Raw genomic sequence first — 24759 nt, 5'->3', positions numbered from 1 at the left:
GATAACGAGCAGGGCATCAGTTTTGATAATGTTGAGGGTTTTTAAAAATCTATTTGAGAGATTTGGACATCACTGGCTGGCCAGCATTTACTGCCCATCTCAACTTGCCCTTGAGAAAGAGAGTGGTGGTGGGCTGCCTCCACAAACTGCTGCAGTCCACCTGCTGTGGGCTGTCCCACAAATGGTATTGCAGAGGGAATTCCAGGATTATGATCCAGCAGTGAAGGAATAGCAATATTTTTCCAAGTCAGGATGGGGAGTGGTTGAGAGCAACTTGTGGCTGGTGTTCCGATGTAACTGCTGCTCTCATCCTTCTAGATGGAATTGGTTCTGGGTTTGGAAGATGCTGAAGATCCTTGATGAATTTCTGCAGTGCATGTTGTAGACAGTACACATTCTGCTACTGAACGTCAGTGGTGGACAGAGTGGATGTGGTGCCAGTTGAGCAGGCTGCTTTGTCCTGGATGGTGTCAAGGTTCTTGAGTGTTATCGGGGCTGCACTCATCCAGGCAAGTGGGGAGTATTCCGTCACACTCCTGACTTGTGCCTCATAGCTGGTGGATAGGCTTCAGAGAGTCAGGTAGAGTGTTACTGGCTACAGTTTTCCTAGCGTCTGATGTGCTCTTGTAACTACTGAGTTTGTGGCAAATCCAGATGAGGTTCGTCAACGGTAACCTGAGGATGTTGACAGTGACACCACTGAAAGTCAAGAGATCGTTGTTAAATTGTCCCTTATTGATGATGGTTATAGTCTGGTATTTGTACCTAAATGTTACTTGCCACTTGTCAGCCCAACACTGGATTTTGTCCAGATCTGGTTTCATTTGAACCTGACTACCCCAGTAGCTGAGGACTTGTGAATGATACAAAACATTATGCAATAACAAGGGAACATCCCCACTTCTGACGTGATGGAGGGAAAGTTATTGATGAAGCAGGTAAAGATGGTTGGGGATAACCTAAGGAAACCCTGCAGAAAGTGTCCTGGAGCTGAGATAAACAACCACAACCGCCTTCCTACATGTCTGGTATGGCTCCAACAACTGGACAGTTTGCCAACTGATACCCACTGATTTCAGTTTTACTTGGACTCTCTGATCCCACACTCAGTCCAATGTAGGCTTGATGTCAAGGGCGGTCTTTCTCACTTCATCGCTGGAATTCAACTCATGTCCATGTTTGTAACAGTCAGGGCCGTAATGAGGCCAGGAGCTGAGTGGCACTGAGCAAGTCACTGCTGAGCAGATGTTGCTGGATAGCACTGCTGATGACCGCTTCCATCGCTTTACTGGTAGATTAGAATGAGGGAGGGGTGATTAGCTGAGTTAGATTTGTTCTGCTTTTTATGTACAGGACATACATGGGCAATTTTCCATATTGTCAGGTAAATACCAGTGTTGTAATAGCATTGGAAGAGCTTTGCAAAGGGAACAGCAAGTTCTGGAGCACAAGTCTTCATTACTGTTGTGGCATGTTGTCAGGGCCCATAGGCTTTGCAATATCCAGTGCCTCCATCCATTTCTTGATTTCACATGAAGTGAGTGAATTGAATTGGCTGAAGACATCTGTCTGTCACGCGGGGGACCAATGGAGGAGGCAGAGATAGATCATCCACTTCAGGCTGAGAATTGCTGCGAATACTTCAGCCTAATCTTTTGCACTGATGTGCAGGGCTCTTCAATCATTGAGCATGGGGAGGTGTGTGGAGCCTCCTCCTTCAGCAAGTTGTTTAATTGTTCATCACCAATTCACAGCTGGATGTGACAGGGTTACAGAGCATGATCACCTAAGTCTTTCACATGCAGCTTATGCTGTTTGACATCCAAGTAGTCCTGGCAGTTTCACGAGGTTGGGACCTTTTCTTCAGGCACACTTGGTCTGCCCCTAGCATGCCCTCCTGCATTCTCCATTGATGCCCTGATTTGATGGTAGTGGTTGAGTGGGAGATATGCCAGGTCATGAGGTTGCAGGTTGTGGAGCACAATTCTGCTGTTGACAGCCTCTAGCATCTCTCAGGTGCCCAGTGTTGAGTTGCTCAATATGCTTTTTGTCTGAGCCATTCGGCACAGTGATTGTGCCACACAACACAACTGCAGGTATTCTCAATCTGAAGGTGGGACTTCATCTTCACAAGGACTCTGCAATGGTCACTCTTATTGATATTATCGCGGGCAGATGCATCTGCAGCCAGCAGTTGGTAAGCATAAGGTCAAGCTTTTCCTTTATCGGTTCCCTCACCACCTGACCCAGACTCAGTCTAGCAGTTACATCCTGGTCAGCTCATTCAGTATGATATCTGTCGAGCCACTCTTGGTGGAGGGCAATAAAATCTCCCAGAGTACATTTTGCCATCCAGTGCTTCTGCCAAATGTCATTCAAACATGGAGGAGCACTAGTTCATCAGTGGAGGGAGGGCAGTACATGGTAACAAGCAGGCATTTTTTTGACCATGTTTAACATGAAGCTACAAGTCTTCATGAGGTCCAGAGTCAATGTTAAGGACTCCCACCTGACAATACATTACTGTGCTGGGTCCATGCTGCTGGTGTGACAGGACATATCCAGGGATGGCGATGTGGCACCTGGGACAGTCATTCTCAGGGAACCACAATGTTAGGCTATAACTTAACTACTCCGACAGGCAGCTCTCCCAGTTTTGGCACTAACCCAAATGTTAGTGAGGACGAGTTAGCAGGGTTGACAGGGCTGTTTCTGCAGTTGTCTTTTCCAGTGCCTGGGTTGAGGCCAGGTTATCCATCCAGTTCTATTTCTTTGTAGAGATTGGTACAACTGAATGCTTTACTAGGTTATTTCAGAGGGCAATTGTGATTCAACATCATTGGTGCAGTTCTGGAGTCACATGTAGGCCAGACAGTTGAGGATGGAAGATGTACTTCCCTGACGGACATTACTGAACCACAGGGGTTTTTCCTGAATAGTTTCAGGGTCAATAGATTCTCAAATCCAATTATTTTTTATTGGAAGGGTTCAGAAAAGATTTACAAAAGGATGTTGCTGAGGTTGGAGGGGTTGAGCTCTCGGGAGAAGCTAAATAGGGTAGGGCTACTTTCCCTGTAGCATTGGAGGCTGAGGGATGACCTCAGAAGTTTATAGGATCACTGCGAGCATGGACAGGGTAAATAGATAAGGTCTTTTCCTCAGGGTGAGAGGACATAGGTTTAAGGTGAGAGGGAAAGATTTAAAAAAAGCACCTGAAAAAGGTAACATTTTTCCCCCCACAGAGGGTAATGCATGTATGGAACAAGCTGTCAAGAGCAAGTGCAGAAGCAGGTACAGTTACAACATTTAAACAGCATCTGGGTAGGTATAAGCATAGGAAGGGTTAAGAGGGATATGGGCCAAATTGGGATGTCTTGTCGGCACAGACAAGTTGGACAGACGAGTCTACTGGGACATGATTGATGGGCATGAGTTCGGATCAAAGGATCTGTTTCCATGCTGTATGACTATTTGCCATGGTGAGATTCAAAGTCCGTTGCTGTGTTTCTGGAATAGGTGTCGAGGGATTATACCGCCAGGACACCCCCTTCTCCAAAATGAAGGTTGACGAGAAGACGAAGCAGAGAAGGCTGATAGATCTTATGGGCATATGTGTTGATTCCATCTTGTGGGCTATATGGCCAAGGGGTCATAATCTTAAGGTAACCAATTTTAAAACAAATCTCTCAAAAAAAGAGAGAGAGACATTAGAAACCACTTACTTGCACATGGAATGGTCAGAATGTAGTCATTTACTGGGGAAAAAGTACTAATGCCAATGACTTCCTGGACTGAAAGTGCTGCAGCCGAGAAACAGTCCAATGATGCAGTTTCACCAAAAACAGAACTGCAACTACAGTTGTCAGATGTTAACTTTTGACATTAAATTCCTATTCGGTTGCTCAATAAATGATTCAGTCATTAGACTTAAACATAATTTCTGACCCTCAAAATGACGATGTGCAGAAATGGATCTTGACAAGCTTCTGATTAGCACACACCTTTAAGAATCTATAGGCTTTGTTTGCTGTTGCACATACTGAACAAAAGCTACAAGCTTGAACGAACGTACTTAACCACAAACCACATCAGGTTCAGTACAAAACTTATGTTGCATGTTGTACAAGTCTTATGTTGCTCACAAAATACTCAGTAGACTCACAATCGACTGTTCGGTTTCCAAACAAAGAAACCACCAAATCATTTGAGAGCCATTATCCATATGAGAAGCTCCTGCAACATCAGGTGTCTACAACCTCTAGTCAAAGGGAGGTTTAACAATGTTAAACAATCCTACACAACATGCAGAAACCGACACCCCTTGCTTAACAATTAATTTCCTAATTCAAGTATAGTCAGCAAGGAACTGCAAAGGATTAAAATGAGCCTGTGTCATGATTGGGCTAACGACATTAATTTTTAAAATGGAATTCAAAATTCACCATCTGCCATGGTGGAATCCCGAAAAAACCTAGCCTAACAGCTACCATATTATCACTGCAGACTGTCCAGTTCCTAAAATGTTCTTCAGAAAGAAAATTTGCCATCCTCATCAGGTCATGCAAAACATGTGACTATATCCAGAGTCTTACAGTTGACTTATGTGCCCTCTCAGGAATTTGGGTTTACTGTCTCATGGAGGAGAGATGCCCAAATCACATGAATGAATAAAACACATTCGTTATCAATACCATTACCTACCAGCAGTGAGATGCAGAATCACCTTAAATTGTCAATTGCTGTATCATACATAACAGCTTGAAATAGCTCAGTCCCAGATTTCAACATACTACACTAAAAAGATAAATTTCTCTATCTTTAAAATTGACACTGTTTTCGAAAACGGATTGCTCATTTAACCAAAAGCCAAAAAAGTTTTGAAATTCCAAAATAAGGACCAAAATTGCTGGAAATTAAGTCATGTGGCATTTCTGGAGAGAGATGAATATAGCTAATCTTTTTGGTTACTGGATTTTCAGCAGAACCGAAAGGGGCTGGAGAGTTAACAAGTCTCACATCATAAATGTCAAGGAAGGAAAGAGAGATGGACCAGTGAAGACAAGCAGGGGTGAATGAAGTTTATGAAGTCTTTTAAAATATGTCCAGTTCTAACATATAAATTTGAATCCTCAACTGTCTTGCAACGACCAAAGTGTTTCCAGAATTCTATGCTGATTGCACTTTCTACTCAGCACATTTTAACCTGACTTCTAAGCTTTTTACATCTGCATTTACTTGCACTGGATGATTTGTCTTATCTCAGAGCACAGCAGTGACTAACCATCTTCAGGGAACTGAGTGGCTATCTAGGAGTTATGAATCAACCACCAGAACTGTGGATCTGGAGGTACACGTACATTTGACAAGGCAAGAGCTGCAAACGTACCTTCCAAAAAAAGAGTAAATGCTTCCCCATCTCCCCCCATCCAATCTCGGTCATCATGTCAGGATGAAACTATGACTGGTTATCAATTATTCTATCAGCGATAATGGGAACTGAAGGATCTAGGCCTGAAACATCAGCTTTTGTGGTCCTAAGATGCTGCTTGGCCTACTGTGTTCATCCAGCTTTACACGTTGTTATCAGTTATCAATTGTGGGGTTTAAATTTAACAACTGGTATGGTGGGATTTGAACTCTGGTCTCTATGTTACCAGAATAGGGTTCTGGGCTTCCAGAATTGCAACCAACACAACTAAAAAACAGTGCAATGATGGTGAACAGTCAGTATTCATGGTCATTATCCTTGTAACAATCTCAGTTGATGGTCATATTGGACAACTCAGATGCCAGAGTAAAACCCGGCTGAATCAAACAAAATTACCTTCACTACCTGTGAATAGAATCAGTGACCATCACAGCAAATAAATGTCTGCCAAAGTATTATTTCCCAACCTGGGAAACATCTTAAAGGGGATAGACAAGATAGATGCAGGTTAAGAGTTTTCTAAGCTGCAATGAGATCTTCGAAACTCTTTCGAGTCTACACCAAGTTTGCATATTCACACCGTCCCAAGGTCTGTGAAGCTTTGCTGCATTCACTGTTTACAAAAATCTTTCCTAAGATAAAAAGAGATCAAACAGTACAAAATATTCCAGGTGTACTCAACCCAAGTCCATAGTAAATGAAAGATTTCACTCTACCTGTACTTCAATCCTCTTGCAACAAAATAACATTCCATGAGCCTTCCTAAAAGCTGTTGCACCTATATATTAGAGTTCACCGAAACTATCATAAAAGAGACACTTAGGCCTCTTGGTACAGCTCCACTTTCCAACCTCTTACTATTTAAAGACTCTGCACATCAGTTTCTCCAAGCAAAGTGGATGACTTCACATTTTTCCATACTATATTCCTATCTGCCATGTTCTTGCCCACTCAGTCAAAGTCCTTCTGAAACATCATAGCATTTATTCCAAATTAGCTTTGTATTATGTACAAATCATGAAATATCACATATTGTCCCCATGTCCAAACGAGGGATATAGATGGTGAACAGCTGGGGTGCCAAGTACAGATTTTGCAGTACCCCCACAAGCCAAATTGAGAGTGACCCATTTAGTCCTGTTTTCTATTAACCAATTATTAATCCATACTATTACATTACCTATCCCTTGTCTGACTTCTAACCAGACGTCTAACAGGGATTTTATCAAAAGCCTCATTGTACGGCATCCATCAGCTCTCCTTTATCAATGTTGTTAATAAATTCAAACAAACACCAAGTTAACAAAATACAACTGCCAATTTATAAATCCACGCTGACTATGCCAATCAGATCATTACCAACCATGCGTCTACTTCCTTCCATCCATCTAGAGTTTAGCATTTTCCCCAATACCGATACAAGACTAAAATCAGTAACGTTCCCTCTTCCCCCCCCCAACTTTCTCTATCACCCCTTTCTTGCATTTGCTATCTTCCAGCTACAGAAATCATTCTAGAATCTCTAGATGTTGGGAAGTTAATCACCAGTCCATCAACTGTCTCTGTAGTCTCCTCCAACACTCGGGATGCAGACCTATGGATCTATTGACTTTCAGCTCTATTCATTTTATTACTGCAAAGAGGTCCTCCTTTGTTATGATTCCAGTTGATCATAATGGACAAGTCAGATCCAGGATGAAACTTATCCTTATAAACTACAGGTCTAATTTTTGCAATTGTTAACTACGACAGTCTCTGAACATATTCACAAATAGCTAATAATACACTTTTAACAAGAACCATGTTACACTATACAAATGTCTGAAACTCTCACTTTACCAGTATCAGAAATAAATGATTCAAACCACTGACTCAATAATGATCTTAAAGACATTTAAATCTCACCACTAACTCTATTTTAAAACTGTTCAGTTGGCTTCCCCTCGAAGTTCTACATTTACTTCATGTTTCCTTTGATTAATATTCTTTAACTTATGTTCCTAAGGAGCTTCTAGAGATTCTGTTCTTACTGTCAAAATTATTGTCGAATATGCATTCCTGAAGCTCATCTCAAAAGGTCTTATTTCTGGATCTCCTCTCTTCCTGGAATTTACAGCCACCACTTTTTCAACTAAATAGTTACCATTTTTGGAACGACTAGCTCCTTTGATGCTACAATGTCTTTCTCTCCTAAATATCCTCACACTATCTAAGATCTCCTAGACATTTGAGGTACTCTTGGCCCAATTGCTCACAAATAGCAGTTTTTCCTCCCCTAATGGACTGAACTGCACACTGCAAAGATTTAGCCACCTCATTTAAGTGTGAACAAACATTTCCAGACACCTTGCCACTAGTCATAACTTTAAAACGTAAAATTATGTCAACACAACATAGAAATGCAAATCCAATTCAAAACTACAATTTACTGTTTAAAAAATATAACCTCTCAAGTGAAATATTTTATCAAGCTTCTACACATTTCATCAGATCTGACAGGAATTTTCAAAGTCCACACAAGGTAGAGGTCCAGACATTGCTATCATGCTCTGATGAAGGGTCTAGGCCTGAAACGTCAGCTTTTGTGCTCCTGAGATGCTGCTTGGCCTGCTGTGTTCATCCAGCCTCACATTTTATTATATTGCTATTAGTGATTTGGCTTCTCACTTAGGTACAATTTTGTGGCATCTGCAAGTCATAAAGCAATGACAAATCATTCAACTGGTGACAAAGTCAAATTTGCATGGTTAGTCTTGCTATTACAACTGAGAAACAAAGACATAATACTGAAACAAATGCAACTGAATTTTTAAACTGTAAAAACTTCGTAATTACTGAACTCTCTAAAAATGACCCCAAAAAAGGTAATTTTCTATTTGTGGAATGTCAAATTTCTTTGTGATTAAAAACTTCACACATTTCTTTAGAAGTTTATTTTAACTTTATCTAATTATAATAACCAAATATTTATATTTTGAAATATTAAAAAAACTTGAGGCATTTGGTGCTTCCTGTTTTACTTATCCTGCCATCTCTGCTACTGCACATCTTTGTCAGGTTTAAACTATTACTGAGAAAAGATAAGTCCGCAGGACAGAGATCACCAGATCTTGGAGGGTACTTTTTAAGATCAACAAGGAGCATTATTGCTTTACCACTGACTATTAAACCTGGGCCAAACAGAAGGCCAAGCATACGAAGCTCAAAACTAAATGAAGGTATTTGAAATCAAAAAGACAATTCCACCACTGCAAAATAGTTCTGCAAATTCTTATGAAAACCTATTTTTTAAGGATTGGAATTTCCAGTTCACAAGAGTTTCCTCGGCATTCTTTCCCCAGAAAACAATGGGTTAATTCATACTGGGCTGTTTAAGTTCATCTCATCACAAAATTAAATTTGAAAAGCAAACATTTTTAAATGGCAAAAAAACCAAATAGTGACAACTTCGAGGCTTGGGGACCGCTTTGCAGAACACCTCCGCTCAGTTCGCAACAAACAACTGCACCTCCCAGTCGCAAACCATTTCCACTCCCCCTCCCATTCTCTTGATGACATGTCCATCATGGGCCTCCTGCACTGCCACAATGATGCCACCCGAAGGTTGCAGGAACAGCAACTCATATTCCGCCTGGGAACCCTGCAGCCATATGGTATCAATGTGGACTTCACCAGTTTCAAAATCTCCCCTTCCCCCACTGCATCCCTAAACCAGCCCAGTTCATCCCCTCCCCCCACTGCACCACACAACCAGCCCAGCTCTTCCCCCCCCACCCACTGCATCCCAAAACCAGTCCAACCTGTCTCTGCCTCCCTAACCGGTTCTTCCTCTCACCCATCCCTTCCTCCCACCCCAAGCCGCACCCCCAGCTACCTACTAACCTCATCCCACCTCCTTGACCTGTCCGTCTTCCCTGGACTGACCTATCCCCTCCCTACCTCCCCACCTACACCCTCTCCACCTATCTTCTTTACTCTCCATCTTCGGTCCGCCTCCCCCTCTCTCCCTATTTATTCCAGTTCCCTCCCCCCATCCCCCTCTCTGATGAAGGGTCTAGGCCCGAAACGTCAGCTTTTGTGCTCCTGAGATGCTGCTTGGCCTGCTGTGTTCATCCAGCCTCACATTTTATTATCTTCAAATAGTGACAACTGAAAGGTTTCAGGTTAATAAATGCAAATTTGATTATGTACATGCACATTCTCATTATAATTAGTCACAAAAGGATCAAGACCCAACGTAATTTGCAACACCACCTCACATCCTATTCTATACACAAATATAAGTTCCCTATACTAAGGCCACAAAGTCCCACAAACCTTTAAGTCAAAGCTACCAGAATGAGAACACCCACCTGCAAGACCATGAGCGTCATTCAGGATAAGCTAATATCTTAAAGAGAATATATAATAATAGATCAAACTTCATACATTTTGACTTGGGACTGCAGGAACTATCCTGAGCAAAGCACAGTGTTACATAAAAGGAGTGGATAAAAATAAGGTTGAGAGACAGGGTGCTATGTTGATTTGTAACAATTTAAAAATAAAAGCTTCTATCCAGTTATTTGGCCAGGAAACAAAAGGATGCCAATTAACACCAAGATCCCGCTGTTCCTCCACACTGCCGAGAATCCTGCCTTTAACCCTATATTCAGCATTTAAGTTCGACCTTCCAAAATGCATCACTTCGCATTTATCCAGGTTGAACTCCATCTGCCATTTCTCAGCCCAGCTCTGCATTCTGTCAATGTCTCGCTGAAGCCTGCAATAGCCCCCTACACTATCAACGGCACCTCCAACTTTTGTGTCATCAGCAAACAGACTAACACACCCCTCAACCTCCTCATCCAAGTCATTTATAAAAACTACAAACAGCAGGGGCCCAAGAACAGAGCCCTGCGGGACACCATTCAGCACTAACCTCCAGGTAGAATATTTACCATCTACAACCACTCTCTGCCTCCTGTCAGCCAATCGATTCTGAACCCAGACAGCCAAATCACCCTGTATCCCATACCTCCTGACTTGATGAATGAGCCTGCCGTGGGGAACCTTATCAAATGATTTGCTGAAGTCCATGTACACCACATCCACTGTCAATCTGTCTCGTGACTTCCTCAAAGAACTCAATAAGATTTGTAAGGCATGACCTGCCCCTCACAAAGCCATGCCGACTCCCTTTAATCACGCTATGCTTTTCCAAATAATCATAAATCCTATCCCTCAGAATGCTTTCCAAAACCTTGCTGATCACAGACACAAGACTGACTGGTCTGTAATTTCCAGGGATTTCCCTATTACCTTTCTTGAAAAAAGGAACAACATTTGCCTCCTTCCAATCTTCCGGTACGAATCCCGTGGAGAGTGAGGAAGCAAAGATCTTCGCCAGTGGCTTAGCAACCTCTTTTCCTCGCTTCCCGGAGAAACCTAGGATAAATCTGGTCTGGCCCTGGGGACTTATCAATCTTAATGTTTGCCAAAATTTCCAGCACATCAACTTCCTCAATCTTGATCTGTTCAAGCCTGACCAGTTCTGGTCGCCCTACTATAGGAAAGATGTGGAGGCTTTGGAGAGGGTGCAAAGGAGGTTTACCAGGATGCTGCCTGGACTGGAGGGCTTGTCTTACGAGGAGTGGTTGACTGAGCTTGGACTTTTCTCTCTGGAGAGAAGGAGGAAGAGAGTTGACCTGATCGAGGTGTACAAGGTAATGAGAGGCACAGATAGAGTCGATAGCCAGAGACTTTTCCCCAGGGCAGGATTGACTGCCGCGAGGGGTCATAGTTTTAAGGTGTTAGGAGGAAGGTATAGAGGAGACGTCAGAGGGAGGTTCCTCACCCAGAGAGTTGAGAGAGTGCAATGGTAGTCGTGGAAGCGGAGTCATTAGTGACATTTAAGCGACTGCTGGACATGCACATGGACAGCAGTGAGTTGAGGGGAATGTAGGTTAGGTTATTTTATTTTTGGATTAGGATTATTCCACGGCACAACATCGTGGGCCGAAGGGCCTGTACTGTGCTGTACTTTTCTATGTTCTATAACCAGTCACATTTTTCCATCTCAGCCTGCAGGTATTCAATTAGTTCAATAAGGAGGTTGATCTTTGTGGCAACACCTTTCCAGAATCTCTCCTGTTAGGATTTTATATCTTGCTAAGTTTAGTCATTTTCAGAGCTTTGTAAGCTGGAGATGTTTTTAAAAAAAGCAGAGACAGCAGATCTCCTAGAACTGGATGTCATTCTTTTGAGGATATGTACATCAGCTAACTTTCAGAAGCCCATTCCACAGCAGATGTCTATTACTAATCTACTTTAGGGCATATCCAAATAATGGTTCTGTTCTCTAACATACCAGGAAAAGTAAAATCACATCCAGTACAAGAATGAACTTATCAAATCACTGGTACCATAAGATGATGCACAGTTCCAATCTCTGCATACTGTGCAGGCATTTTATGTCTGAACAAGTTGCTTATAAGACATATGCGCAATGCACTGTGCTAAATCCCATACAAATTCTCATGTGCAGTGGTTCTTCAGTGAAGTAACTCCTCCTTCAAATAGATCTCGTTCTTTACAGCTCTTCCTCTCAGGCAGTCTGTCTATTTGTAATTTTCTACTCCTGACTTTTACAGTCCCCTCAATAAAGATGCACCAGATTGATGCAGTGAAGTCATCTAACAGCCAGAGACAGAATCAAGGAAACTAGTAACAGAACAAAGAAAACATCTCACTCATTCACAATGCCCTGATCATTCAAACGTTCCAGTTAGTCTAACCAACTAGGGGCAGTTCAAGATGTGCAACAAGACCCACATGCTCCTTATCCATGGCCACATAGTATGGCCAAATCATGGTGGTTGCTCCCCCAAAAAACAAAAACACTTCCAGCCAGACCTGCAGACAGCCACCTTGGCTGGGCCTGAAATCAGGCAAACAGGAAAGCCCACTGACTCACTCACTCCCTCTGTCCCAGGTGACTGAAAATAAGGCACCCCAGATGGAATTTTGCCAAAGGGGTGGTGCGAAGTGGTCTGGGAAGGCTGGTTCCTTCTCAAACCTCGCCATCATCAGGAGTCACTGCAATCTAAATCCTCAATTTTCTTCTTACCCAAAGCAAACACTGAAATCATCTCATGCCTACTTTAATCATCCACAAACAGGATGGATAATGAATCATCCACTTTGCAAACTAATAGTACGGTCAATGGGGAAAAAATGGTCATTTCAATGTTTAGCTAGAAACATTTACACAATTATGCATTTGAGCAAAATCCCCTTTCAATTGCAGACTACTGATACAGAGAATATCCGCCCAATTTCAGGACCCAAACTGTCTTAGAGATTGCAAGTTATACTCTACTTGTAACACAATTACATAAATACAAACAGTGAAAAACATCAGGAAATCTTAGCTAATCAAGCTGTTTGAATTTCCAACTCTAAGAATAAATCTAAACTTCAAACACCTTCCACAACTGGAGGTTCCTTTCACAGCAAAAGTAATTCAAAAAACAAACATGAAACTGAGGGCTTACCACTGATGTTGAGATCATAATCTCCTGCTGTAATCACATTAGCAACCAATCCTTCTGCAGGTTGACTGGCAGAAACCACTTCACTTAACAGTTTCCGAATAGCAGTCTGTTGTGGCGGCTGGGTAACAATTCCAGTAACGTTGATCCTCAGGTTTTTAATAACATGGCTCTGGTTGTTAGGATCTCGCATATGAACTAGGCAGAAAGGAAAAAAAATGGCAGAAAATTCACTAAACAGATGAAACCAACATTCTGCTTATTGTTTACTAATGTTGCATGTTCTAATTCAATTCTGATTACATACCGACTTGGAGTACAGAGATGCAGTGTAATTAAACAAAGCAGACGGATACATGAGACCCTAGATAGCAAGATGTAGAGCTGGATGAACACAGCAGGCCAAGCAGCAGAGGAGCAGGAACGCTGACGTTTCCAGGCTAGACCCTTCTTCAGAAAAATGGAAGAGACCCCAGCATGTCAGAAGGCAGTTCAATCGATCCTTCTTTAAAATAACGCTACAAACCCCACTTCACAATTCCCCCAAGTATTTCTCCAACTATTTCTGGAAGCTACAATTGAACCTGGTTTTACTACCCTTTGAAGAAGCTCATTCCAGATGAAAACTCGCTCTGTTGAATCTGACGTCTTTTCAAAAATCAATAATCTCAAATCTAAGTTCTCTGGTTCGTAACCTTCCAGTCATTGAAAAAAATCGGTGCTCCTTCTTGCCTTAAACTCTTCACTTTGAAGATTATTAAATCTCAGTGTAATGCCCCCCTTAGACCAGTGGTCAATCTACAATTCATTAGTTCATACCCATGATTCTCATTACCAAGTAAGTATTAAGGATTTATAACAAGCTACGACAGCGTCTTAGTTTTGGTACTCCATACTTCTACGTAAGTCTAGGACTCCTTACCCTTTGTAAAAACAACTCAACGTATCTCACCACCTTCAAAAGATTTGTATGGAAACACCCAAGTCTCTGCACGTGCATCCTCTTTAAACATGGTACCATTTAATTTATAAACCTTCTGCCTTTCAAATATATATATTTAAAATTGCACTTTTCAGGATAGTTGCACAAAGCAATCTGACAGCCACTTAAACAATTTTACAAGCATAGGCGCTGCTATAATACAGGTAACAGAAAAATTAACTTGCTGCAGCACAGCAAGCTCCTACAAATAGCCATGTGACAACAACCAAATCACGTTTCTGTGAAATAGTAGGAACTGGTCTGCTGTGTTCATCTACACCTTGTTGTTCTAGTTTCTATGATTTTAGTTCAGTGCTGGATATTGAACAAAGAACACCTCTTTCCAAGAGTGCCATGAGATCTGTTGCATCCATCAGAGGATGTATAAGCAGCTTTACTTCTAAAGTCACAGCAAACAAATACGTACAGCTAAGAAAATCGTGTATCAGTACCATAGAATTATGGAATTCCTACAGTGTGGAAGCAGGCCATTCAGTCCACACCAACCCTCCAAACAGCATATCACCCAACCCTCCAAACCCCAACCCACAACCGCCACCTCAACTCCCCCATCCCCATGGCCAATCCATCTAACGTGCACATCTTTGGACTATGGGAGTTAGCCTAAGCACCCAGGGAAAACCCACATGGGGAAGAGGGGCAAACTCCAAACTGTCACCCATCCAAGTCTGGAATCAAAACCTGGTTCCCTGGCACGTGAGGCAGTGTTGACCACCAAAACACTGTCATCCCACATTGGAGCGTGTTGTACTCCTGCCTTTTAGTATTTAGAAAACCTACTGTATAAAATTAAACCAAGCAACTTCGACCTTGTGCAGCTGGAAGTGACTTCATGACTATTAATACAGATAAGAACAAAGGGAGAACAAAGTCAGTCTAACAGAACAATTGAAAGAATCATGTGTCAAGGAAGATCAAATGTCAAAGAAAACCAAGCATGGAATGTAACTGCCATAATATTTGTAAAACTTGTATGTGAAATTGTAAATGTGAAAACAAAAACTGAATTTTCACAACTGAACAGAGTCTTCATTTTCACACTCAGAGATGGGATGGACAACCAGATAAGTAGCCTTCAGGGTTGATAAAAGCCCAGAGGATTTTAAACAAAAAAAAAACCATGTAATTGTGGGAAAGATGGTCGACACATTATGGAAAATAACTGAGTTACAATGCACATCAACAGTTATAGGTCATCCATTCAGTTTTCTACTTTTATGACACAGTTATGTTTTGGGAAGTTAATTTTTCTGTTACCTGTATTATAGCAGCGCCTATGCTTGTAAAATTGTTTAAGTGGCTGTCAGATTGCTTTGTGCAACTATCCTGAAGTTTGCCCCTCTTCCCCATGTGGGTTTTCCCTGGGTGCTTAGGCTAACTCCCATAGTCCAAAGATGTGCACGTTAGATGGATTGGCCATGGGGATGGGGGAGTTGAGGTGGCGGTTGTGGCGGGAGGAAGAATTTGGAGAGCGAACGTGTGACAATTTTAAAGCCGACGCAAAAAGGACACTTAGGAGTGTTGTGCACAATTCCTGGACAAGGAAGGAAACGAGTTAAGACAGTATTTAAAGTTCCTGAGTTTCTGCTAAATCGAAATGGTCAATTTTTCGAGGCACAGAAGAAAACATACATTACAGAAACATGTACCCAACATATACAGAGATGGCATAGCTGAGAACATTCAATCCAAAAGCTTGTGCCTATCAAAATCTAAATTCAATGATCATTTTGAAAATGCACCATGGATGCGTTTTAGACCACTGGGATCCTGAAACTTGGGGAATAAATACAAGAATAAAATAACGAAATGTAAAATTATGCAAGATTTATCCGTTTGTTCGTTAAATCTATTTATAATTCATAAGACTCAGCATTTCCTGTCTTTCCCGCTCCCCCCCACCCAATTTATTCGTTTGATGTTGCAGGTTTGGCTAGCACTTACTACTCTGGAAAAAAAGTGATGGTGACCTGCCTTCAGGAACTGCTGAGGAGCACATGGCACGCATTCATTAAGTGCTGTTAGGAAAGGAGTCCCAGGATTATGACACAGCACTGATGAAAACACAATGACAGGAGATGGTAGCATTGCAGGGCTAGCAGTCTAGAGGCCAGGATTAATGGTTCAGAAACAGGTTTAAATACCAGTGACTAATGGAATTTAAACTTAACCAGTCCGGAGTATAAAGTTAGTTTGTTATGGTGCACCAAAAAAAAAATCAGCTTTAACTAAAGAAAATCTGCAGTCTCGGTCTATTCAAGTTTACATTTGTCTCAGACCTGCAATGTGGCTGACCCTTAAGTGCACTTGAAAATAGCCCAGCAAGCCATGCGCATTTAAAATACCTTGCCACCATCTTCTCCTAAATGATGATGAATAAAAATTAGTAAAATCTCATTAAACAATAAGAACCTAGCGATTATATCACTGAAGCAAACAAGATTCTGATGGGACTTGAAATAGTGTATATCAAATGGATATTGACTCTTGCCAGGGAGACTAAAACTAGGGGAAAACTATTTAGAATGAGGCCTCTTTTTAAAAGGTGGCAGTGGGAGAATTTTTCCTCTCTCAATCTGTTGAGAGTTTGTAGTAATCACTTCCTCAGCAAACAGCCTAGAGGTTATCATTGACCAGAAACAAAAATGAATAAAACAAGTGAAGCATTGCTTGTTGAATTTAGTCCAGGCTTAGTGAGACAGATCCTTTTTGAACAAGGTAGTCAAGGGTTACAGGAGGCAGCCAGAAAAGAGGATTTGAAACCAGATCAACTAAGATCTTACTGAAAAGCAGAGAAGACCAACTTCTCCTGGTCAAAATCTTACATTCCTGAAATTTTATATATCCAGGTCAAGATGAAGACTGCGAGGCAGGGCATTTCCAAGTACTTGTAAATACCAGTGTAATACAACTGATGCACATTACTTCTTTCCAGTGGATTCATTAACACAAACGTCAATGCCAGGACACACATCTGCTACATGCTACACGTAGGCTTCAAGATTCAAATCACCCAAATCAAAACTGTGACATGAAATTCAATGTGGCAAAGACAATTTCATACACTGATCTGTTCAATGTATCACTAGTGAATTTGTAAATCTATTGAACTCAATGCAACAGGCCAGTATTATTTAATTAAAAAAATTAAACAGATTCCATTCTTGCTCCCATTTCCAGTTGTTCAGCCCAAATGAATTATTTCTGCACAAGCACATCCCTATTAAACAAAGCATAAGCTGTACTAGTTATGCATCCAGCAGTTAATTCTCTTTGGGAGAAGTGAATCTCATGATTGTTTTATATCAAGTACCAACACACTACAACACCTACACATTAAATACCCTCCCAGTTTTTTTTTGGTTTCCCTCACCAAAGACACATGTAAAACAGCAAAAGCCTTCACTTTACATAACTGCAAATATGATGCACTATTTTCAAGTATAAATCCATTCACTTGAGCATAGAATGAAATCATAATTACAAGCAATAAGTCAGCCTGGTCAACTTCAGACGTGTTTATTAGACTGGTGCTGAATTTGAAGTATAATACATGAGCTTCGTTGGACCTCTGTCTAGAACAAAGTTTACTTGAGTCAGCTGAAAAGCTGATCAGTTGTTTACTCAACAGGCTTCGAAAGCTTTCTCACTAAAGAGTAGAAACGTCCCCTGCTACAAAGCCATTACACGTCTAACTTTTTTAGCAAATTGGCATCGCCGTGAAACACTAATTCTTTCTCCCTGTCCGGTATCAGACCTGTTGAGTATTCCCAACACTTTCTGCAGCATGCTTTGTAGGGAATCATTCGGCGCAGAAACATTTGCTTAGTGTGATTGGACTTTGACAGTCACGGGAAGGTAAATGAACCTTCAGTAGCTGAGTGGAGAACGGCGGTGTAGGGTGAAAGAGATGCTGAATGAAGCGCAGAGACAGTTTACGAGGAGGACGTGTGAGGGTGACAGAGCCCAGGGGAACTGACGACAGGGGAAGCGAATAACTAGGCACCTTCAGGCCAAAGACCTGAAGGCCTCTATTTCTCCCTGACTCCCTCCCATCCGGTAAACTCACCTTCGGAGGTGAGGCGGCAGAAAGGCCTGACCATCTCGGCGAAGCTCAGGTTGTTTTTCCGTGTCGAGCTCTCGGCGGCCTCGCTGCACAACACGGCCACCATAGGCACGAAGGTGTCCTGGATGAACTCCTGGACGCTCTGCACACACTGAGCCATCCCGAGGACCCTCAAAGACGCGCTGACGGCAAACTCCCCGCTGCTCTTTATCGACGAGACGACAAGTGGGTTCCTTCAGGGGAAGGATGCCAGGCCCAACGCCGCCATGTTGGATGCAATCTCCCTGCCTTCCCGTCACCGGGTCACGTGACAGTTGTCCACTGCCCCTCCCCCGCACCCCGAATTCCAGCTCCGCCCCCTCCCCGAGAGGTCCCGCGCAATAGACTTTACCGTCTGAGGTCCGCCCTCACGTGGCGTCACACTCATCCCGCCTCCTGGAAACGCCCCAGTGTACCCTCACCGTGCACTGTGCTGTCAATCACTTTCCAGGACCCGCCGTCATGTGACGCGACTCACACGCCGCCGCGAGGACGCGACTGCGCAGTTCGACGAACCTACACTGCTGTCAATCACCACGAAGGTTCCCCACCCCCTCGGAGGGCCTCATCGCCCCGCCCCTTTGGTCACGTCTGCGCAGTACTTCCAAAGTCTGCATTCTCAAATGGTGCAGAGGGTTTATTACTGAATATTTATTGCTGAAGCCTCCAGTCAGAGTTATGCAGCATAGAAACAGACCCTTCGGTCCAACCAGTCCATGCCGACCACAATCCCAGACTAAACTAGTTCCACTTGTCTGCACTTGGTCCATATCAGCAACCCCCCAATTCATGTACCTATCCAAATGTGTTTTAAATGTTGTAACTTACCCACATGCACCACTTCCTCTGGAAGTTAATTCCACACATAAAATCTGTTGTGCGAGAAAGTGTGCCATCCCCCAGTCATGTAATTCCCCACCCTAGGGAAAAGACACCTGTCATTCAGCTCACCTATACACTTAATGCTTTAAAAAAGTTCTGTAAAGTCACCCCTCAACCTCTTTTCACTCCAGTGAAAAATGTCTCAGTCTATCCAGCCTCTCTTTATAACTCAAACCCTCCATTCCCAGCAACATTCTGGTAAATCTTTTCTGTACCCCCTCCAGCTTAAGGATATCTTCCTATAACAGGGCAACCAGAACTGGACACAGTGCTCCAGAAGAGGTCTCACTGATGTCCTGTGCAACCTCAACATGCCTTCCAAACTCCTATATTCAAAGGTCTGAGTAACGAAAGCAAGACTGCTAAATGGTTTCTTAACCAAGTTGTCTACATGTGACATAAACTTCAAAGAATTAGGTACTTGAACCCCTATCTTTTATGTAACTTTCTGTTATTTAACCTGGTTTCTCTACAATTTAGACTGTTAAGGGATGACTGAATGAAGATTCAATATATTCACAAAAATAACATGTAAAAAGATTAATTATGTTACAAAGACTAATATTTTCAAGATGACAGTGGACTAGCAGCACAATGTGGGCTCAACGGCCCAGGAGACCTGAGTTCATCTACTTCACCGACCACTTTTTCTTCACCGAGGTCCTCCTCAACCATCTCCTCCCCTTGGCTGAGGAGCTCCTGTTGGAGTCGCGGTGTGGCTCTTGGATGCGGACGGGCACAAAGGACATGATGCAGGAGAAATGCTGAGAAAGGAACCTACCCCTACATGGCCTAGTTTGACCTTACAAGGGTCATTGACACCATTGATTGGGTAGCATTATGGAGGGTCCTTCTCCATTTTTGTTACACCATGAAGTTTGTCGCCATACTTCGCCTGTTCCATGACACCATGGAAGAAGTGGTAAACAAAAATGGCTCCACCAACATCCCATTCCCCTTATGCACCGGTGTCAAGCAGAGCTGCATCATCGCCCCAACACTTTTCTTGATATACCTTGCTGCGATGCTTCACATCACTGCCGACAAGCGCCCACGCCGGAGGGAAGCTAACTTACAGAACTTGTGCAAAAATTAATCAACCTCTGCTCACTTCAAAATAAAACCAAAGTCAACTCAACCAGCGTCATCGAGCGGCAGTATGCAGATAATGCTTGTGTGTGTGCAATCTCAGGGGACATACTCCAGACCACTGTCAACACCTTTGCAGAGGCATATAAGAGCATGGGTCTCACCCTGAACACCCACAAGACAAAAGGGCTCCATCAACCTGGCCTGGCATCGTGGTGCAAACTCCCAATCGTTAAGGTCCACGGGGAGGCCTTGGAGAGCGTTGACTATTTCCAATGCCTCAAAAGCATTCTGTCAATCAAAACAACTATTGACGAAGAGATCCAGCACTGCCTCCTGTGCGCTAGAACAGTCTTCGGCCACCTGGGGAAAAGGGAGTTCGAGAACAACAACATCAGATCTGACATCAAGATCATGGTTTACAGAGCTGTGATGGTTCTGGCTCTCCTGTATAGCCCTGAGACGTGGACTGTCTACAGCAAACACCTCAAGGTACTGGAGCAGTACCACCAATGTGCCTGCACAAGATCCTGTGAATTCGCTGGGAAGAAAGATGCACCAACACCAGTGTCGACAACCAGGCCAAAGTCCCCAGCATGAAGGCACTGAACACCTTTGATTGGCTACAATGGGCTGGGCATGTCATTCGCACGACTGTCACAAGGCTCCCCAAGCAGGTGCTCTTCTCCCAGCTCTGAAACAGCAGGTGAGACCCGGGTAGTTAGAGGAAGCGGTTCAGTGAGACCCTCAAGGCTCACTGGCCCAAGACTATGCAAAGTGGAGGAAGATCATCCGGGAAGCGCCAAGCACCTGGGGACTTGCAGTCAGGAAAAAGTGGAAGCCAGGCAAAAACGGCAAAGGCAGCACACTACCACCCCAATGCCCCACCAACCCTTACCTGTAACCATTGCCCCAAGTGTAACAGAGTCTATGGTAGCCGCATCAGTCTGTGCGGTCACTTCTAGACTCACCCTGAGAGTGGAAGAGAGTCATCATCGTCTGTAAGGGACTGCAGATGATTACTTCTTTCTACAGTTTTTTAAAAATATTTTCATTTATCACGGTACCTTGCCTTGTTTTAACTACTTCAGCAGAAGGCGTCTTCACCCAGCCCAGGCCCAGCGATGAAGTCGCCTCCAATGGCCCAGAATGGTGGGATAGGCCTGGCGCCTGGCAGGGCAGTCTCCCATTGCGGTAGTCTTGTTCGGGAAGGGTGGTCTCAGCCGGGAATAGCATTCCCGTCCTGTCGTGGAGGATTTTGCATGGATTTTGGCAGGCCAGCATGAAGGTCTGATCCCAACACAGAGGTCTTGTATTGGCGTGGAGGTCTCATCCTTGCTTTGGAGGTGACTTCTGGGCCTTCCAATGGCCCAGCGTGGAAGTCAAGTCCCAGCATGAATGTCACGTTATGGCGTGGCAGGTCAGTCTGAGCCAGGCACAGCGTTACAGTGTCGGCCCAGTTTTCCAGCATGCTCCAACAGCAGGAGTTGTTAGTTGAACTGTGATGAACTTTTACTTTTTTTACTTCTTATTTATGATTTCTATCATTACTTTAGGTGCTGTGGCATGGTGACTTATAAAACTTTCCACTGTATTTGTTCAGTAGGAATACTCATGACAATAAATTGCCATTCTATTCCACTGGTTCGGGATTCTAGAACTAGGGGCATAGTCATGAGAAATAGGGACAGACCATTCGAGAAGCCCTTCTACACAGGAAGAGTGGTAGAGGTTTGGAACTGTCTTCCACGGCTGCTGGATCAGTTTTAAATCTGAGATGGATAACACTTTTGTCAGTCAAGTGTATTCAGGGTTATAGGCCAACATGGAGTTAGACCACAGTTCAGCTATGCTCTCATTGAATGGTAGAACAGGCACAAAGGGCTGAATAGCCTACTCCTCTTCCTATGTTTGTCTTTATAGCATAAACTATTCAGAATCCCTCTTCCCCCAAAGACAAACGGCAGAAAAAGAATTGGATATGCATCTTTTCCACATCCTCTCTGGCCACAGGAGAAATACCAGAGGACTGATGGACAGATAGCGTGGTACCATTGTTTCAGAAGGGCTGAAGAAATTAATTACGGGAAAAGAAGAGATAGGAGGAACTCCTGATGCTGGAGTCTGAGATAACAAGGTGTGGAGCTGGATGAACACAGCAGGCCAAGCAGCATCAGAGGAGCAGGGAAGCTGTCGTTTCTGAGCTCCTAAGATGCTGCTTGGCCTGCTGTGTTCATCCAGCTCCACACTTTGTTGTTTCGGGTCTGGACCCTACTTTATTTTTTTCTGAAGCTCTACACTTTGTTATCTCCCGTACATTCAGATTGCCAGCTCTGGAAGAGGGGATTCTTGGACCTTTGATCATGTAGCATTTGGATACATAGAATGATGTCTATTATGAAAGTTAGATTGAGTACATCGTGTCATGTTGTCGTGTCATGCCTTCTATAGCGTGGCCCCATGTACTCTTTTTCACACCTACAATTTACACCTATTTATCAGTCCTTTACCATCATCAGTATTCCCTTTGCCCTGTCCCACCCTGTCACCATCTGTTTCACTTCATCTTCTTCCTCTACAGAAAGCTTAAAAACTATCATTTTCAGTTTTGAAGAGGAGTTATATCGGACTCAAAACATCAACCCTATTTCTCTGTCCATAGATGCAGGCGACCTGCTGGGATTCTCCAGCATCTCTTTATATTTCACATTTCCAGCACCTGGCATATTTTATTTTTACTTGAGAGGAGAAGGAATACTGCAGAGCAATGTCAAAGAACAAAGCATCATGCAGAGTGAGTATTTATGGAACCAGCCCGGATTTTACAACTATTCCTAACAATTCCGTAGTTGCCACCGGACTAGCTTGTAATTGTAGATATTCCCGCTACGAACATGATTCAAGTTTAAAGTGAGAGGGCAGAGGTACAAAAGAGGCCAGAGAGGCATTTTTTTCACACAGAGGGTGGTGACTGTCTGGAACAGGCTGCCAGCAGTAGTGGTGGAGGCAAATACAATTTTGTCATTTAAGAAACATTTATACAGGTTCATGGATGGGATAGGTATTGAGGGATATGTATTAAATGCAGACAGAATGGACTAGTTTAATTATGAGCTGGGCAGTATGGACATGTTGGGCCGAAGGGCCTGTTTTCATGCTGTAGACCTCTATGACTACATTTGTTTTCTAGTTTGTTACCAGAGTATGAAATAAAGGAGAAAGAATTACAGTTTGAAGGCATACTATACACCATTAGTGGTAAGTATTATAAATATTTAAAATAGCAGTACATCCCAACCTCTTTCCCACTGCAACTCCATATAGAGGCTCGAAGATTATCACAGCCACTCAGAACAGTGAGAGTGGAGTAGGGGGGCTGTGGGAGCAGGAACACACTTGTTATAATTCAGTTTGATCTCCATTATTGCCATCTCAGAGCAAGGAGCCCCAACATTTCACCTCCAAGTCCCACTTTACAAAGCTCTGCCGTACATGATCATAGAATCACAGAACTGCTGCAGAAGAAGACCATTTGGTCCCATCGTTTCTCACCCACCTCCTGAAATTTTACCGTAGTGACAATCTCCACAATCTGTCCTGGTCATGAAAGCACAGCAACATATCTACTTCTTCAGGAGGCTAAGGATATTCAGCATGTCCACAAGGACTCTTACAAATAATTACAGATACACTATAGAAAGCATCCTATGTGGATGCATCACAGCATGGTATGGCAACTGCTCTGCCCAATACTGCAAGAAACAACAGAGTCATGAACACAGCCCAGTCCATCATACAAACTGGCCTTCCATCCATGGACTACATCGAGACTTCCAGCTGCCTCGGGTAAGCAGCCAACATCATCAAAGATCCCTCCCACCCCGGTTTACTCTTTTCCACCATCTTCCATTGGGCAGAAGATACAAACATTTGAATAAATAGAACATAGAACATAGAACAGTACAGCACAGAACAGGCCCTTCAGCCCACAATGTTGTGCCGACCATTGATCCTCATGTATGCACCCTCAAATTTCTGTGACCATATGCATGTCCAGCAGTCTCTTAAATGACCCCAATGACCTTGCTTCCACAACTGCTGCTGGCAACGCATTCCATGCTCTCACAACTCTCTGCGTAAAGAACCTGCCTCTGACATCCCCTCTATACTTTCCACCAACCAGCTTAAAACTATGACCCCTCGTGCTAGCCATTTCTGCCCTGGGAAATAGTCTCCGGCTATCAACTCTATCTATGCCTCTCATTATCTTGTATACCTCAATTAGGTCCCCTCTCCTCCTCCTTTTCTCCAATGAAAAGAGACCGAGCTCAGTCAACCTCTCTTCATAAGATAAGCCCTCCAGTCCAGGCAGCATCCTGGTAAACCTCCTCTGAACCCTCTCCAAAGCATCCACATCTTTCCTATAATAGGGCGCCCAGAACTGGACGCAGTATTCCAAGTGCGGTCTAACCAAAGTTTTATAGAGCTGCAACAAGATCTCACAACTCTTAAACTCAATCCCCCTGTTAATGAAAGCCAAAACACCATATGCTTTCTTAACAACCCTGTCCACTTGGGTGGCCATTTTAAGGGATCTATGTATCTGCACACCAAGATCCCTCTGTTCCTCCACGCTGCCAAGAATCCTATCGTTAATCCTGTACTCAGCTTTCAAATTCGACCTTCCAAAATGCATCACCTCGCATTTATCCAGGTTGAA

The 24759-nt window shown here is 43.2% G+C and overlaps 1 protein-coding gene across 2 annotated transcripts in view; it reads right to left on the bottom strand.

Moving 5' to 3' along the window:
- The window catches only part of trappc8 (trafficking protein particle complex subunit 8), a 150107-nt gene extending 131758 nt beyond the window's left edge, over window positions 1–18349 (bottom strand). For both annotated transcript variants that reach the window (XM_048529398.2, XM_048529399.2), the window contains exons 1-2: window positions 18033–18349; window positions 12964–13158 (exon numbers count right to left, since the gene is read on the bottom strand). In XM_048529398.2, coding sequence (XP_048385355.1) covers window positions 12964–13158; window positions 18033–18189 — 352 coding nt within the window. In that variant the 5' untranslated portion in view covers window positions 18190–18349. The remainder of the gene's footprint in view (window positions 1–12963; window positions 13159–18032) is intronic.
- Between the last annotated feature and the right edge of the window lie 6410 nt (window positions 18350–24759).

Source organism: Stegostoma tigrinum, chromosome 5 (assembly GCF_030684315.1).
Source record: "Stegostoma tigrinum isolate sSteTig4 chromosome 5, sSteTig4.hap1, whole genome shotgun sequence".
Lineage (NCBI taxonomy): Eukaryota > Metazoa > Chordata > Chondrichthyes > Orectolobiformes > Stegostomatidae > Stegostoma > Stegostoma tigrinum.
This window is presented reverse-complemented; position numbering and strand designations above follow the sequence as displayed.